Here is an 18,376-nt window from a genome sequence, read left to right as displayed (position 1 = left end):
CATTCAGTTTCCTTCCAATAGGTATTGTAGCAGATCGTGCACATATATAAAAACATCAATAACGATCCAAAAATCGACTCTTGGGCTACTCCAAAGTTCACTTATTCAGGTATTGAAACAGAACCATTGTCTGAAACCATCATTGTTCTCCCAATCATATAGGATTCGAACCAATTCATTACGTGTTTTGAGGTTCCCAAACTATATAGTTTCTTCAATATGAATCGAAAAATACGAAGAGAACTTAATTGTTACGATTAATCTAGGTGTGTACATAATCAGGTAAATGATTCGTGGCTTAAAAAAAATCTGTTTTTCCGATTCAATAGATTGCTGTTTCTGCAACCATGTTGAGAGTTTCATAATATTTTGTTTTTTGACAAATAGTCACTTATTCTTCTTGCAATAATGTTTTTGAAACGGCACTGTATGTTTGTGTATTAACGAAATGAAAAAAATTAACAAAGGTTGTTATGTATTTTTTAAAACATATTCGTTGATTTTCAAGGAGAGCTTCTCCACATGTTCATTCTGCATAATAAAGAATCAGATTATTTCAAATATACATCTCTCAAATTTATCTGCTTGATAAATGAAGATAAACGACAACTAGTATATAGTCAAAACAAGTATCTCAATATTTTTCTATTGCACTACAACTTTATATTCTGGTTTTCAGGATCTACCAGAAACTCGAGATAATATCTTGATGGAAAATACTCCACCTTCTAAAGAGAACCTCCTAAAGAAGACGAAGAAAAAACAAAAGAAAAATAAGTAAAATAGTATATGTTTGAAAATGTAGTTTTAAATAAGAATACTTTAGAGGGGGATTATGTTTGAGACGAAGTGTTCGCAAGTAGTTTCATCTAATAACGTGCGGGAAATCGCAGGTCATTACAGACAACAAGCGGACATTCGATTGATATCCAGTGAACGTTCAATTTATATCCGAAGAATATATTATGGATGTCCAGAGTGTACCTACCAACCAAGATGACCTACATTTTAAAAAATCTCATATCCACCAAAGGATATCCATTCCAAGTTCATATATCTTATGGAAACCCATAGAATATTGTGTTCAATAGGTATATTTTATACTTATCAGTTGAGCAACATTTCAACAAAAAGTCACAAAATGTCTCCTAGTTACGCCACTTCGTTCTTAAATGTTTAATAGCATATTTTTGAATTATGTTGCATCCTCTGAGTATTATCGTGACGTGATAGGAATACCTACTATCTAGATATTCGTTCTTTTATGCCAACGACATCAAATCTTTTCAACTACTTGTTTTCGAATATTTATATTAGGTATGCCCATAAATCAATTCACTTTCATAATGTTTCTGGATTCTTGAAGAAATATTTTTCTATGATATACAATGTGTCCAAAATAAGGAGAGCCAGCATGTGAAAATTGAAAACCCCAGAAGAAACAAAGTCTCAAATTAGAAAAAGTTGCCTATTTTAGATCCTATTTAAATGACACCAAAAAGGTTAACTTATACCGGGTGGTGATGAGTGGAAAGGGGAAATGGTCGAAATAGAATGGATGGAAATGATAGTGAAGAACAACAAATCTAATAATATCACTTGATCTGTTTAATTTTCTAGACTTTGAAAAAACTACTATGAGCAAATTGCAATAGGTTTTACTCATTTCTTGTTATCTCAGCGACTACTTGAATACTACTGAAACAAAATATGTTCTGCCTTTTTTACAGATATTTCTTTTGTTCCCTTGAACCGTGGTTGACTGAATATTGTTCCTATAGTACAAATTCAATATGCCAAAACACAGTCTACATGAAAAAAATGAAGTTTATCGTGGATTTTTGTAGACGAAACATCAAAATGAAAATTTATAAACGCCATCTTGCACAGCTTGAGAAGTGTGAAAGTGTTTTTGTTTTTTAATACCTTCTTGAAGAATATCATCAGATAAAACTGAAACGAAATTTATCTGAACCAATGAGAATTTTTTTGATTTCAAAACCTCATTCGAGTAAACTCTGAAATGATCAACATTTTCAATTTTAACCGACTTTGTATCTCTCACGTCTTCTGACTTTTCCCATGATGTTACCCTTATCTTGGACACAGAGTATACTCCTCGGGTAATAGCATTCAAATTATACATCAAATTACAGTTGAATGGAGAAATAAATAACATTGATATTTTTCCAGATGGATTCTATGAAAGTATTTCGAATATAGTAAACAAATATTGAATATTCAGTATGTTTCATTAAGAAACTTGTCCAAAGCCGCGTAAAAACCGTGATATGCAGATTTATATGTTTGATGTTTCACTCCACAACTGAGACATTATCAAATGCAATGAGGCAACAGACAAAACGCTCAAGTTGTCCTCACATCAGATACTATATTTTGATAGGTAGGATTTTAATCGCTAGCATAAAATTGATATAAAGAAAACGCTTTTTCCACACCAGGACAAAAACACTGTCTCTCGATGCTCGTTTCGCTAACCAAGTTAGTATCATCAGGAAATAATAAGGAATAAATTTCTACATACAATATAATTATGTTCATTTATACTTATAAATTACCTCAGGTAATGGGGGTCATCAAATGAGGTCAATAAATTGTTTTTTGTGACGCGTGTTTTCCTAGCCAAGAAATTATCATCATTTGATGATATATTCTGTAATCTGCTGATGCATCATCAAATGATAAATACTTTATCATCCAACCTTTGTCATCTCATTACAAAAAATAATGATATAAATAGACCTAAATGTAGAAACTTAGTCTTTATTCTGATGAGTCTAACTCAATAAGCTAAACGCGCCTCGAGAAACAGTGTCTTTTATCTGGTGTGGGAAAAGTTTATTGTTTTGGTCACTACATTATTGGAATGTTTCTGCGCGGTTTTATTACATTGGTGATAGGCGTGGCTTCGTTACTATTGGTGCAACATCTGTGTTGAACTTCTATCGCCTTAATATATACTCTCAGATAGTTTTGTCAAGTACTTCTATTTCTTCAAACAGGATAACGCAAGTGCCTTCTTTCAATGCATGCTAAGCTACAGCTTATTTGTAGGTTTGCCCAAGGCGACAATTTCTCTTGTGTTCAGAGAGCCGGAAACTTACACTTGTTTTCGTAGTTCCGATGCAGACTGACCTGCAGCTACAAAGGGATCCGGTATACCCCTGGTGTTGCTGAAGACTCTCTAAGTTCCTTGTCTAATCTTAGATTCCGTTGGCGTGAATATTGGTTTCACACTGTGATTATCTAGAATTTTTCCAATCCAGTTTGTAACATAGAGGATCAAAGTTTTTTCATTAACGAAGCTCGCTGGAGTTACTTTGGCATTGTCTTTCCTGGGTCGCCTGCTTGAATTCTACTTCCCATTCCCTTTGAAGGCAAGTTTTCGTTTTTTGAGTTTCATGGAAAGACTCAAGTTCACAGATGCGTCGGATTCTCTCAACGTTTTAATTACATTTTTCTTTGAGATGGATAAGGAATAGAAAAAACAGGCAATACAACCAGGAGAGGGTAACTCTAGTAAGGTCTATTATTCTGGAGAAACACAGTTCGAAACCAATATTCAGTCAAACGAAAACTAAGGACTCCAGAGAGCCTTCAGGAGCACCTTTGGAATAAAATTGGAGAAACATTCCAATAATGAATCTGCTTTGATGACAACTAGAGTACTTCGTCCGCTGCCTCATCATCTTTGATGTCTACAGCATAAAAACCTGCAGACAATTGCTAACAAACCCGAAAAATGTCCAATTTTTCTGACAGCAGTATATGACTGCTCATATATAGATGAAAATGAAATTTGAAATGATAATTCATTTACAAGGGAGTTATAAAAGATTTGATATGTGTAATGTAATAGTCTTGTTTAAATTATGAAATGTTTTTATTTATGTTTCTGTCAATTTTGTGAATAACAATTGAATTTTACTAGTAGATTGGAAGTACCATCAGTTTTCGTTGTAAGGTAAATTGAGACAAAAAATATTTTTGGTGAATAAATAGGTAAATAATTAGCCTCTTTCCCCATTTTGTTAAAAAAGCTACAGGGTTTCAGAATGAATTATGTTTCAAAACAAGCTAAGTACACTGAGAAATTAGTAAATATTGAAAATGAAGCTAATATAAAACTTATCAGAATTCAGAAACTCAATAAGTGGAATAAAGCTGATGGTACTAAAATGTTTGTATTTGCCTTTGGAATCTGTAGATGATTTTAAGCAAATAGGTTTTAAATCACGTATACCTTACTATCATTGTATCAATTAAGAACTATTTTCATATAGTTCATATTTTACTGTGGCTAGTCTCAATAAATAGATTTGTACATTTTGAGATTACTATTTTCATTACCTTTAAAATAAATACCTATGGCTGTTTTAATGTCTACTTTTTCATTTCTCTTTACTCAAAATCTCTTGTGTGAGATCTGATAGGTAACTACGTCAGATAAAAAGATTTGAAGAAAGAAGGAAAATATTTATCATGTATATTTTCTCCTTTTCACATCATTTTGTATATATTAATTTTCTACCCTATTTTTCAACAATTCAATCACAGTGAGTAGTTTCACCCCTCTAAATTATAAATTAGCTATATAAATTCAATTCCAAATCAAATGATCTGAGAGTTCATTCAGGTAGGTACTGACTTTCACAATAATTATCATACCTACTAAAAGCAAATAAACATCCATTTGAACGAAAGTCAATATACCTATTCGTGTTTCAACATATCATCACTAAAACAAGAAACCAAATGAAAAATGATTTTTCAATGAGAAATGAATTGATTGTTCACTGCCAAAGTTAATTAGGATTTACTTCTTGCTACAAAAATATGACTTTGAGCACAATAACAACGAACGAGCCTCGATTCGGTTCAATCCGTTCTATCAATCAAATAAAGTTTTTGTCATAATAATTATAATTTAGACATAGAATAATAGATTACTCATCAGCTTGCCAGGTGTCAATTTCAATTAAACAAATATATTCATAAACAATATTCATATATTTATCTACTGAACTCTGACCTCAAGCTTATTACCTCATATTATGGAGTTAAATGTCAATGTATTCAGGCAATTCTTAAATGTTTCGCCATTTTGTAGTAGGTGAAGATATCGATTTCATATTTTAGGGTTGTGAAGTATTCGTCAGGAGCTTCAAAAAGATGTGTCACAAGACCCCCCTTTCTATTTTTTCCCAGATGGCGGGATGGCGCCCAGTCGCCATCTTAAAAGTTTCATCTGTCAATTTCACTTCAAAGTAAAGTATTCATGCATTTATTTCATTATCTCAAATTTCAATTTTTTGAGTTGACCCGTTCTCAAAATAAAAAAGCGGGGCAGTAAAGAAATGCACTGTATTTTAGTATTTGTAAAACTATAAATTATATGAATATTACAATCGAGTTCAGCCTGAATAGTGATTTTTTGCTTGATGTACAGGGTATATCAAGATATGTCTTCAGACAGACTGCTTCCTAATGGAGAGTAATGGACGGCATTTTTTTTAAATAATCGATAATATACAGGATGAATATTACTAGAGTTTTATCTCAACATCTTCAAGAGGAAGTTTAATCTTCCTCTGCTGCTTATAAGCGCAGCCATTGTCCATTTACAACATCTGGATAATAAAAACGTTACTATGATCACGATGCCAAATTTGAGAAATCTGCGAGTGATAGGAGTTATAGGAAAACGTCGGCAACATAATTTTCGTGACAGAAATAAGGCCACACTTAATTTATGAAAAATCTTGAACCGATTTGAACAGTTTCTTGTTTTTCTCAAATATTCTCAAGTTATGAGTTTATGGCAAGAATGTGTATCCACACGACAATAGAATCCAACCACTGTCGATTCTGAACATTTTAAAGAGTTTAAAAACACAATTATTAAATATCAGTAATTTTTCAATATTTTCTGTTCTATTGTAATTATAGAAAAATAATTTGTTTTGTAGAAGTCAATGAAGACATCAGTTCTGATACGCCAATCCTCCTGGATGAAAACATGTTTCTGAAGATTTCTTTTGATGAAATGATTGTGGAATGAGGTTTTCGTAAATTCAAAGACAGGTAGGTACCAATTCTACAAAAAAACCCTAAGTTGCAAACAAAAGGGAAGACTCTACTACTCGCTGACCAATAAAATTCATAGGTTTGATCTAGAATTGCATCCAACTAATATACCAGGCAGTAAACCATTATTGTTTATTTTTGCTATTTTAACAACGCAGAGAGAACATATTCTTCGTTGAAACATGAGAGAAATAAGCGTCATAGGTACATTAGTTAAATAATTAGGATATCATGAATTTCACTAGTTCGGACTTGCATTGTCTACCATATAAAATGATTTGAAATCCCTGAAACAACTAAAAAAGAAGCGAAAAATGGCCAACTCCCGCCAAAACGGTCATCTCCCACGGAACCAGTGAAGCGGAAAATGGAAAGCGGGGATAAGTGAAAGTACTCGAAAGACCTATAAATAGTCATCTCTCGGAGGAATCAGTCCAGTCATCACCCGAAGACGATTGTAGATACTAACAATCGAAACGTCGTGAACTAACGTGACTTGGAATCTCTCCACTTTTTATTTTTATTATCTTTTTTAATTTCTTCATTTTTATTCATTCAATTGTTCTATTTTTACTTGTATTTTATTTCACTATGATTTCATTTCACGTTTATTTTGGTTAATATAATTTTCATTCTCAGTTTTTCATTTTCAATTCTTCTTTTTTAGTTTTTTCAGGGATTTCAATTAATTTAATATAGTAGACAATGGAAGTCCGAAATAGTGAAATTCATCATGAAACATTGTCAATCACCTTCAAACAATTAGGATATCAGTTAAGAGAGTTCAGTGATCATTAATCACGTGAGGCTTGAAAGGAAGGGGGTAAGCAAAAAATCAAGAAATATCACAAGGGAGAGGAGGGTGTAGTAGTAGGATATCACATGTATTAATTTTTTTGTGAAACGCGCGATTTTTAAACCGACAAGCGACGTGTAATGTGACTTTGACTCACCGTTGCCAGGCAACGAAAAAACTCCCCGCGCACCACGACGACCGCCCGGCTTGGCTTGCCAGTCGTCAGTTAGGTATACAGTTATAATTCAAATTCGACCCCTCCACTATTGGGATCTCCTAAACTACAGGAGATACGTCGAAGTTTAAATTGGAGCAAAGTTGCATTTTTTGTCTCTAATAAAATTCCGAGTATTTCCGGAAATATCCGAAAAAAACTGAAAATCGGAATTTTCGTTTTTATTTTCTTTAGCGTTATTTGATAACATAGCTGAAAACCAAAAGTACGTTTTCATTGACATTTTTTCTCAGTTACACGTTTTTATGTTCAGATTGACTATCCTACGTTTCGTCTTCTGACAATCAACATCAACTTTTTTTCTATTATCTATGGGTGCCATATTGTTTTTTTTTCATACAGAAAACTTGTGTTTCTCATTTTGATTTCATTGATGTATTATTTGTTACGTTCTGCTCTTCTGAAACCACAGGTACTAAAAAAAAACAACTTCATCTGAAATGGTCATGACTCCATCGATAAATTTTGTTTAATGAACACTAATTGCCAAAAATAGTTTGCACAAATACTTCAGTCGAGGTGCCCTCATTCTCGAATGTAGAAAAACGAGATATGTTGAAACTTTATTAAATTTGATAGGAATAGTACGACAACAGCATACATTTATTTTGAATTATCTTCGGAAAGACAAGCCGGATGGAACATTATTCGGTATTTTGGACAACAAACACTTGGCTGAGTACGGTGCGTTTCAAAAACCAAGAATGACGTATGGAAGCAGGAAATACCTGCAGAACTCCTAATTGAATCTCAGAAACGCGCTTACATTTTTATTGGTGCATCTTGAAAATGGCTTAAAAGTTGAAAAGTCGAAAAACTACAAAATTTAGTCGCGGTTCAATCCGTACTTCAGATTCTTCAGATTGCTGACCGTAAAACCTATCCGAAATTTCAAACGAGTTTTTATATTCACCAATGAATCTATCGATAGATCCATCTATTGGTCCATTCATAACGTTAGCGCGTTTCTATTGGTTGACGCAATACATCAGAAATTTTGTGAATAATTTCAAGAGTAAGGTTCGAAAGTAGGAAACCAAAATCATTTTTATGCTTTCCAAAATTAATCGCTGTTGTTCATCTGTAAATCGGTAAAATCAAACGTCAACCATGTCACTGGCAAATATTGTACGATCACCTAATGCCAAATGTCTATACTGTTCTAATGAATATGACAAGGGTGAATAATTGAATTTAGACCCAAAGCAAAGGTATATTGATTAATTTTTGCATATAAATTATATATTCTGAAATATTCTAGCTCTACCTACTTCAGTAGGTATGGATATCGACAATTTCAATGACTGTCTTTGTTTAGAGTTGATATTTTGATATTAATTGTTTCCTTCCTTCCTTTGGAAGATTCTTCACATTTTTTTGTGTAAAAATGTAGAAGTAGAAAGCCAAAACCTTTTTTTTTCCAAAAATTAATCTCCCCTGAACATATACACCTTTCAATTTGAGTAAAAACTTGTTTTTGAAATTCAACATCAAATGTGTTCCGAAAATGATCACTGATTTGTGTTTTTTAGGTAACCGTTGGCAAAACTGCCGGGTAGTATCGGTTTGCTTTTTGTTACTTTCGGACCATCTCCTAAGGACTCGCCTTATGTCAGTTGTCAGGTTTGTCATTTGTTACTGTGGTCACTTGTCACTGTGGTCACTTGTCATTCGTCATTGTTGTCAGTTTATTTTGCAGGTGGGTGTTGTGAATCAACAGTGTGTTTTTCATTTTTAAATTAATTTCGTGTTCAAACAAAACATGTTTTCAATAAAAGAAGTACCATTTTTCTGAAAAATTGTTGTCTAACAAAGGCACTCCAAATCTTTTTGCGGAAAAAGAAATTATGGGGTTCATTGGAACTTGGAAGCTGGAAAACCCCTTTATGTTTATAGGTGAGTTGAAATTCTCAGTAGGTATATATTTTTCCTAAATACTATTCAATAGTACTTTTTAAATTCTTACTGTTTAATAAGATAAACAGTATCGGGTAAACAAATCTGTGCTAGGAGAATAATGAATTTAAAGAAAAGAATGAATGTATTCAAAGAAGATAACAAATACATGTATTCAAATTATATTTCTATGGGCAAATTTACCAACAGAAAATTTCCTGGTATTTTTTTAATAATTTAATTCCAAATATTGACTTAGCTTAGTCTCAAATGTAAAGTACATATGCAATGTAGGACCAGCATGATATAGGTGTTCCTTGTGGGTAACTTCTTTATTTTGTTTGTCAATAGCATGTCTGTCTAATAAATTTTGATGGTGACACTAGGTTATTGCCACTACTTACAATGTTTGAACTGAGAGAAAGAGTTCATAGTATTATATCTGATGATTTTGTCGTTGGATCTGACCATTATATATTGATTAAGAAACATCATTGAATTGGACTTGTATCTGAAAGAAACTCGTCAAAGTGTTTTTCCACAAGTACCTAAATATCTTAAAATCTGTTGATCAGGATAATCTGCTAAGCATCTTTTTTGTGATGGCCTTTTCATATCATATTCAGAGTTTATGGCAGGTATTTCAATAAGATAGGTATGTATGTACATGGACCTAAACATATACTAAAATTGATATTTGATATGGGATATCGAGAAAGTAAATCAGTTTTCATAAAAATTATTCCAGATTTGTTAGAAATTGGGTTGTCTTCAGGAGGTGTGTTTTGTTTTAAAAATCTGGAGCCAAGCGAGCAGATACAGATTTGATATCATGTGATCACTGGGTCAGCAGGGCAAAATATATTTAATGAATGCTCGATTCTATCTGGAATGACAAGTTGAAATTTGTGCTATTACTTGTCATCACAAACATATAACTTCAGTTTTTACATGATTTTTGAAGTTTTTAGTCTACAACATGAGCAACTTTTCCAGGTTTTGCTCTGTGTTCTGTGTTTTTGATCCTCACAAGGATTATTTCCACACCGTTTTTGCCAAGTCTCATTCGCCATCTTTTGGTGATGTCTGGAGTTTAGAGCTAACCTCACTTAGGCAACACTTGGTTGCAGGAAACAGCACAAATGCACTCACTCGGCTATACTGTACTGATGACAGGTAATGAACCAGAAACACGTGTCTCACTATTTTTTGTGTATCAGATCCACTCACTGAACTGTCTTCTGTATTGTATACCTAACCTTACATTCGGCTATACTGTACTGGTGACAGCTAATGAGCCAGAAACACGTGTCGGCAGTTTGCAGACACGTGTTCATGAATTCTCACTTTTTTATGTATATCAGATCCACTCGCTGAACTGTCTTCTGTATTGTATACTGGACCAGTGTGTCAAGCTGAAGCTTTCGTAATAACTTTAGTAAAATCTCCAACCCGAGGTGACCTAAGCAGAACCACTAAGTGTGGGTGGCTTCTGTTAACGACTCAGTGCATTTGTGCTGTTTCCTGCAACCAAGTGTAACCTAACCTTACACTTGGCTATACAGTACTGATGACGCTAATAAGCCAGGTACACATGTCTGCAGTTTTCATATTTTCTTCATCCATGAATTTTCCTTATTTTTGACGTGATGCAAAGATGGGCAACACCTGGTTACCAAGAATTGAACACATTACATATGCAAGCAGTCACCAAGAGCCAACAACATGTTTATGGTTTCAGTTAGAAGACCTAGCATTTCTAGGTAACATTTAACATGGCCACGTAGGCCATGTAGCTATAGCTATCTACGTGACTTCAAAGTTTGGAATATAAATACTCTTAGGCTTAGGTATTAACGAGCGGTTTGATCTCAAAAAAGGAAATCTCGTAGACATAAGACTTGAAAAGAAAAAGCCAATACCAAATATAGAACTGAGAAAACAGATCTGCATCATCAAACGCTTGTTGAGCGAAGTGAGCTAATCGAGTGCACATATATGTATTAAATGAACACAGCTTAATGTGCGATTTGTCTCTTATGGAATTTGCCAATTTTCATAACCAGTTCATCTACTCATAATTATTAAGTACTACTGTATGACTTTTAATTAAAATAACTAGCAATAGTGGAGAAGCTAAAAACAAAAAAAAATCATTCGACAATTCGAAACATAGATATTTTTTAAAGTTAGAGATACCAGAATTCAAGACATTAACAGATTTAATACAAAAGTTGACAATACTCTTAAGAAGATAGAAGTGGATGCAACATGCTTTCTATAAACTTGTTAGATTCTATTCTCTACTACAATACGGGTTAGATAACTATATTTTTCTTGACATGTGCCTTGTGATTGAACTGTGCATCATTTTTATTGTGTTGGTATCTGAACTCATATATCACAAAAAATACTGTTGTATTGATCTATTAATAATTAATTATATAGCAGATTTAATTTATAAGGAACAACTTCAATTCATTACCGCATTCAATTCCAAAAAATCACTGAATTCAGTCATTCATTTTTCTAAAAAGCATTAACATACTAGGATAAATTTGCCTGTTTCATTCGGAATGTTGTCTTGAGAAGTACTCAGTAAAAAAGTAGAAAGTTTTCTGATTAGAAAATATAGTATAGCTCTCAGATAGATTGGGCTAGGATATACAGAGTGTCAAAAGCCTGAACTTGATTGAAATATTCTTATTGTAAAAAAATATCCTTCATAAAACTTGTTGCCTATTGGAAGTTGATATTCTTTTAACCTATACATGGGATTTGTGATGCATTGTTTGGAACCTTTGGTGTAGTAATGAATATTACTGGAGTTTAATCCCAACACCAAACTATTATTTTTCAATAATCAAGTGATCATCTTCAAGAGGAAGTTTAATCCTCCTCTTGAAGATAACGGTTTGGTGTTGGGATTAAACTCCAGTAATATTTATATTTATACATGGGATGTCAAAAAATGTAAATATATCCAAGATACCCCTATTATTTTGAATTTTAAAAATGTTCACTTGCAAATGTTGTTTTCAAATACAAGCTACACTCATATTTGCTACTGTGGTCCTCTATATCGGGCATGAGGAAGAATTGGCTGCAGAGTCTATCGGTTCTCCTTTCATTTACCTTCATTAGATGTTTTTAGTATTGTGAAATTACTCTGTATCACTTTATATATGGGTAAATAATAAATGTATTATTTTTATTATTATATCTAAAAAATTATTTTCGGTGATATACTCATTCTACTCTACTTTATTCACATTTGTAGACCTCTTTAGATTTTCTTTCATTTCATTAACATTAATAATAAAAGTTTTTCATATTGTGCGAACTTTTTTATGGCGATTCATGATCATTTATGACTCCGAAGAAACATAGATTCAAAAAAATCCTTTATTCACTTTCTATCCTAGAACCTATAATAGAGGAAGTTGAAATATTTAGGAATGTAGATTTCCGTTTGAGATGCGATGCTCAAATTACTTTCATCATCAAAAAAACGAAATGAGTATAGTCCAAAAATCACAGTATTACTGTCCAGGCAAAACCTGAAAACTTACTTTTTTCTGTAGTCTAGTCCCTTTTCACATATCTTGTTTACTAGAGGTGGTGAAAAGTGGAGAATAAACAGACATCCCAAGAACATGGTCTACAGAAACACCTGGCAACCTCAACTCCATATATAGATACCAAACCAGCTATGTGTGTACCAAAATCTTTTATACGGAACCAGATTGTAAAATGGATCTTTGAGAAAAATAAAGAGTAGTGTGAAAACACACCTGGGACCACACACGGGAAAACCTTCATAAACGAACCGTCCGAGACGGAAAAAATAAAATGTCATCGAAGGGTGATAATAACAGCAAATGATCTCTGTCGATACGCTTCAAATTTCATATGTATAAAACTGTTCCTCATTTCTATAATTTTCATGTTGAATTGCACCAAACACTAAATAATGATCAGAAATGTGAGATGTGTTCTGGGTGCCCTAGTGATTAACTATTGCTTCATTGGATACTATAATAAAGTCAAGTCAAGTTGAAGTAATATCAGTGATTCTTGTTGGCGTATTAATTAATTGTTTTAAATTAAGCTATCAATGCAGTCTAAACATTTCTGTATTATTGAAACTGTATTATTTTTAGCAAGAAACAAGAGATCAATGTTAACGTCGCCTCCTCATATTGTTTCATTAGAGATAAGAACGATTTCTTTAAAGTTAACTCTAAAATATTGAAAAATTCGCCAAATTTTGATCTAGAACCAGGTCTATAAAATACTCCAATTGCCATATGTTTCTTATTATATATTATTCTTATCCATAACTGTTCCAAACACTCATCAATAAGATTTTTAATCATATGAAATTTAAAATTAGACGGCAGATATATACCTATCCCCCGCCTCTCGACCCTCTATCACATTTAATGAACTTGTAACCATTGATTTGAATATGTTCATGTGGTGTGGTATCAGAAAGCCATGTTTCAACAACTCCAAAAATATTACAGTTTTCTTGGACAGTGAGATCTTTAACATCTGAAAAATGGCTAATAAGAGATCCTTCATTTATATAATCAAAAGATGTACTTCGTAGCTGAGAGTATAAAATAGTAAAAAAATGCAAATATCAATCAAAAAAAAATTTTTTATGAAATGTCTCAATCAGCTTGAAAGTTCGTCTCCCGTCTTTTGAATCTTCTCCAAATCTTCCATTGTTTTCAACGCAATTTTTTTGGCATTGTGTTTGACATTAATTATGATACCTCTATGAACTGGTGGTAGGGCAGAAATATGTAAAAAATGTGTTCATAAAATGAGTGATACAAACAACTGATGTAAGAGATTTAGTAATATTGTTAAATGTTGAAAAAATAAAATTAGAAATCCGAACATTCTAATAATATCAGGTCCATTTTTATCAACCGTCCACCGATGATTTTCTTATATAAAACATCTATTATTTTATCCGTTGAGCTGGCAGAACCAAATCATTACTACTGCGTACATATATGTTTTACTCAAGATGTTTGAACATCTTTGAACATTCTGTATTTAATCACCTACTTTTCTAGTTGAATGTATGTGAACTCTTTATCTTTTATGATAAATAAAAATTTTATATTCATAGTAAACTGAAGATTTTGTAACTTCCTCTCTATATGGATATAAAAATGTTCAGAACTGCATCAGATGCTATACAAAAATATAAAAAAGTTGAGCTGTGTATCCTAGTAAGTCAGTTTCTCCGAAACGGTTGAAGCGAATCCCCCATTGCATTCTCATACCATTCATTTATATTTATTCGAATTGATTTGTTCGACATATCATACTGAGTATTTCCTAATGAGATTTGCAGTACATGGTCGCTATTAAGAACTATTAATCTAAGATAAAAATTGTTTATCCTCGGACCCGGATCGGATTGGACCGTCAGTGATTAGTTCATTGTCGTTCTGACGAAATTCCACTATGATTTTCACCTTGAACATATTGACGTCGACCTCTCCAACATTGCAATAATCGTAATCACCTGAAAATTGATTCAGTGAATATGATACAAAATTTCAATCGGGTATTAGGCAATGGAAAAATCACAATAAATTACGTATATAACATGTTTCAGCTACGGAATTATTAATTTCGAAATATAAGGTGCGCATGGGATAGTATTTTGCCGGGATTTACAAAAAGTCCTTAAACATTCGCAAAAAATTGAATCGAGTGCGTATGATAGCCCGGTCAATTTAGACATTCAAATCTACCTAAATTCCCACCAAGCTGAAAATCAGTAATATTGTTTAAAATATGATTAAAAATAAAATTTGAAAGTTCCCTATTTCCCTGTATGGAAAAAAAATATTCAAGCAAAACTGTAAGTTTTATCATAAAAATATTTTAGACGAAAATTGTAACTCATAAAATTATTGTTCGTCTTGTTCTTCTTCATCTTCATCCTGAGTACATGTAAACTGCGTTAATAGCGATGTATCGCATGTCGCCTCATTGGAATCAAACGGATCCTCCACTGTTGGTGATTCATTATTAGAGCACGACCGGCCTTGACAACGTGTACATGCAAGAGAACAAAACAGTCCGGCTTTTTTGCAACAACATTAAGCACTACAATTGTTGACCAACTGCCAACCCCAGTCTGTAGACTCCAGCTGATAACCAAGCCACACTTGAACATGATAATATACCCGAAAAAGATGTTGATGAGCAGCAACTGAGGTTGGAGGAAGACAAGGTTCTACTTGTTTTTTACTTTTGGTATTTTTAACGAAACATACATATCTATACTTATCTAAGCAGGTAGTTTTTTTAGGAGCTCCATACATAGAAAGAAGAAATCGAATGCCGTTAGTGATAATTTCTTGTCGAGCTGAATTACTATTTTTGAAAACTTCAGCACATTGAACTAAATTTTATTTTTCAAACACTTTGAAAACTGTTATTTTACCCCTCCTGTAAAATGCAGATGTCGTATCACAGCCAGTTATTGCGTGTAAAAATAGTACATGATTTTGATACTTTGCAAAAGTAGATAAAGTTATTGATGAATATATTTCCATATTCATGCATATTATGACGATTAAAACTTTAACTAATTTTTGAATCGTGATATTTCAAAAACGGTGGCTCGTAGGAAAAAAGTATCAATACATTTTTTGTAGATAATATTATGATCTACAATTTTTGTTTGAAGTATTTTTATGATAAAACTTACCGTTTTGCTGAAAATCGCAAAAAACTTTCAAATTTTATTTTTGATCATATTTTAAAGAATCTTATTGATTTTTCAGCTGGGTGAGACTTTAGGTGGTTTTAATCTTATTTTTTTGTCTAATTTGACCGGACTATGAGTTTGACAGCAATACTAGCACACTGGTAAAATGTTTATCGCCAAGGTGAAAAATCAATATCATCCTTGACGGTTCATCACATTTGAAGACGGTTAACTTTATTGTGCAACTTTTTGTCTTATGCATGACAAATCGCTAATGCGGACTTCCGGAAATTAATTGTCAAGACTGAAATGTAGCGACGATATTTCATTTATGTGTTATAGTGGAACCGTGCCGCTTTTATTCGGTACTAAAATGCGGTATGCAGACATATAAGAAAGAAAAACCAAATTGAAAAAATGTGACCCGTCCGAGATTAGAACCTGGCTCTCTTGTTCCCTAGACATGCGCATTTACCAACTGCTCTGTCGGAGTTACCAAGCAGGCTAACAACCCAAGCACATTCTCCATTCATTATTTCGTGGTGTTAGTGCGAAGACAAAGAAATTTGTCAATATTGCTGAACTTAGCAACTAAACTTCATGTATCAGAATATTGATCTTTTATTCTATTGTCTTTTATTTCTTTTCCGTTCATTTGGTTGTATAAGAACATAGACTTTCACTGCCGGAGTCACGGGTAGAGAAAAAAGAGGCTGGTAAGCCATTGTCGAATGGAACTTGTAGTTCCAAACGTCTTGTCTGTCGGTAGCTGCGATAGCAAAGTTGATGCGCCTGTCTAACGAACAGGAGAACCGGGTTCTAATCCCAAGTGTGTCTGTACCGAAAATGTACTCTTTCGTATTTACTGTAACGAATCTTAAACCGGCCCTGACTAATATTTCAGCCAGCAAACATCTGACTCATCGCGAACCGCTGCGAAAAGAATAGACGAGTACAGAGACCTCTAGATAAATCTAGAACGATTTTACTGGTATGTAAGCCCTGCTTCCCGTCCATAAAGGGAGTCTATATTCAGAAAGCGAATCGTGCGTTTAAATAAAGAATTCGGACAGTGAAGATAAATTAAGCGTTAGTTGCTAAGTGTTGAATATAAATTAGTTGTGATAGAGAAATATTCTTAAAAATAAATTTGTTTAAAACAGTTGATTCTTTAATTCGTTACATTACATTACAGACGCTAACTTCTCTTATAATTGTTTGCAATTAGTATTGAACAATACTGTGAAAGATATGTCAGGCATTCGGAACACAGCAAAAGCAGCATTCTTCAATACCTAATCAAATAAAATTCGATGATAAAAGCTCTAATGACTTTCTATCTATATGTTAACTATTTTCAGGATATTTTGAAAGTGTCTATCAATCCGACAAGTCACTTTCTTTACTAGGACTTTCTGATAAATTATTTAATAATTTTGATTCAAAAAGAATAAAGCACCGAATGGTATATCAAATTTGAATGCAAGTAAAGGTAGTGGACCAGATGGATACCCAGTCATATTCATAAAATCTTGTCAAAATAGTTTACTATAGTGGACCAGATGGATACCCAGTCATATTCATAAAATCTTGTCAAAATAGTTTACTATATAGAGCCATTACAATTGGTTGCATAGTTGTAAATTTTTGAAAGTTTGGAAAATAGCTCAGGTTATACTTATACCCAAAGGAGGGGAGGCGAGTTATGTTACAAATTACTAACCCATTTCTTTGTTGAGTTTATTTGGGTGATTATTTGGGTCAATCATTCACGCTGAAATATATTTTATAGTTAAGAATTGTACTTCAACTACCCAGCAAGGCTTCTACAGGGGAAGGTCTGTACTGAGTACCTTGGTTCCCTACGTACAGGACATCTGCGGCAACTTGGAGCGGACAATATCTACCGGTACCGTGTGAACTAACTTTTCAAAAGCATTTGGCACAGTTTTTCATCTTACTTTTTTGATAAAATTCAGGAATTGTTGTGCACACGGTTGCTTGTTGAGGTTGTACTCATACCTTAATGAGCGTTATCAGAATGCTGCACTAAACAATTGCAAATCCGAATTAGCTAGAGCTACATCAGGTGTCTCCAGGATACATATCTGGGACCACTACTATTCAGAATTTATCCTGATAATGTCGAAAAATGCCTTTCGAGTTTTCAAAAATTTTGTTGTATGCTAGTGACATGAAAATATTTTGCCTAATCACTAAATCGACATATTATCATTTTTTACAGAGGGGCACTGATAGGTTCTCCACTTTTTGCCAAACATATAGATTCACACTGAATATACAAAAATGTAATCACATAACTTTCCCTCGTCGGGTGCTGCCCATCATACATTTTAATATTACCGAACAATTACTGACAATACAATTGATTTAGGAGTTATATTGGACAGAAAACTCTGTTTTGACTGTCATGTAGATAAAATCGCCCAGAAAGCCTTAAGAACAATACGTTCCTTAAATAGATGTATAGTCTACAGGAAGTCAATCCGAACAGCTATATGAAAGACTAATGTACCGGGTCTGACAAATTTACTAGTTAACACCATACATATAAAAGCTCGCACATAAAAAT

General features: G+C 33.1%; 2 protein-coding genes and 1 long non-coding RNA gene across 5 annotated transcripts in view; 2 read left to right on the top strand and 1 right to left on the bottom strand.

Annotated features, from left to right (window-relative positions):
• Nucleotides 1-4,353, top strand: part of LOC111506231 (gametocyte-specific factor 1 homolog) — a 30,335-nt gene extending 25,982 nt beyond the window's left edge. For 2 of the 3 annotated variants that reach the window (XM_023161244.2, XM_074177868.1), the window contains one exon: nucleotides 680-4,353. In XM_023161244.2, the coding sequence (XP_023017012.2) occupies nucleotides 680-781 (102 nt within the window). In that variant the 3' untranslated portion in view covers nucleotides 782-4,353. The remainder of the gene's footprint in view (nucleotides 1-679) is intronic. The other variant, XR_012466022.1, reaches the window with a different exon arrangement.
• Nucleotides 4,354-8,809: 4,456 nt separating this feature from the next.
• The window catches only part of crb (cell polarity complex component crumbs), a 103,443-nt gene continuing 93,876 nt past the window's right edge, over nucleotides 8,810-18,376 (top strand). The window contains exon 1 of the mRNA XM_074177867.1: nucleotides 8,810-9,035. Within this exon, the coding sequence (XP_074033968.1) occupies nucleotides 8,987-9,035 (49 nt within the window). The 5' untranslated portion in view covers nucleotides 8,810-8,986. The remainder of the gene's footprint in view (nucleotides 9,036-18,376) is intronic.
• Nucleotides 14,171-15,299, bottom strand: LOC141483345 (uncharacterized). Its single transcript, XR_012466020.1, has 2 exons — nucleotides 14,662-15,299; nucleotides 14,171-14,586 (listed from the first exon to the last, which is right to left on the bottom strand). It is a non-coding gene; the product is annotated as an uncharacterized lncRNA (long non-coding RNA).

Source organism: Leptinotarsa decemlineata, unplaced genomic scaffold, assembly GCF_025532065.1.
Source record: "Leptinotarsa decemlineata unplaced genomic scaffold, Ldec_3_MD MMD2_tig00003308_RagTag_RagTag, whole genome shotgun sequence".
Classification (NCBI taxonomy): Eukaryota; Metazoa; Arthropoda; class Insecta; order Coleoptera; family Chrysomelidae; genus Leptinotarsa; species Leptinotarsa decemlineata.
This window is presented reverse-complemented; position numbering and strand designations above follow the sequence as displayed.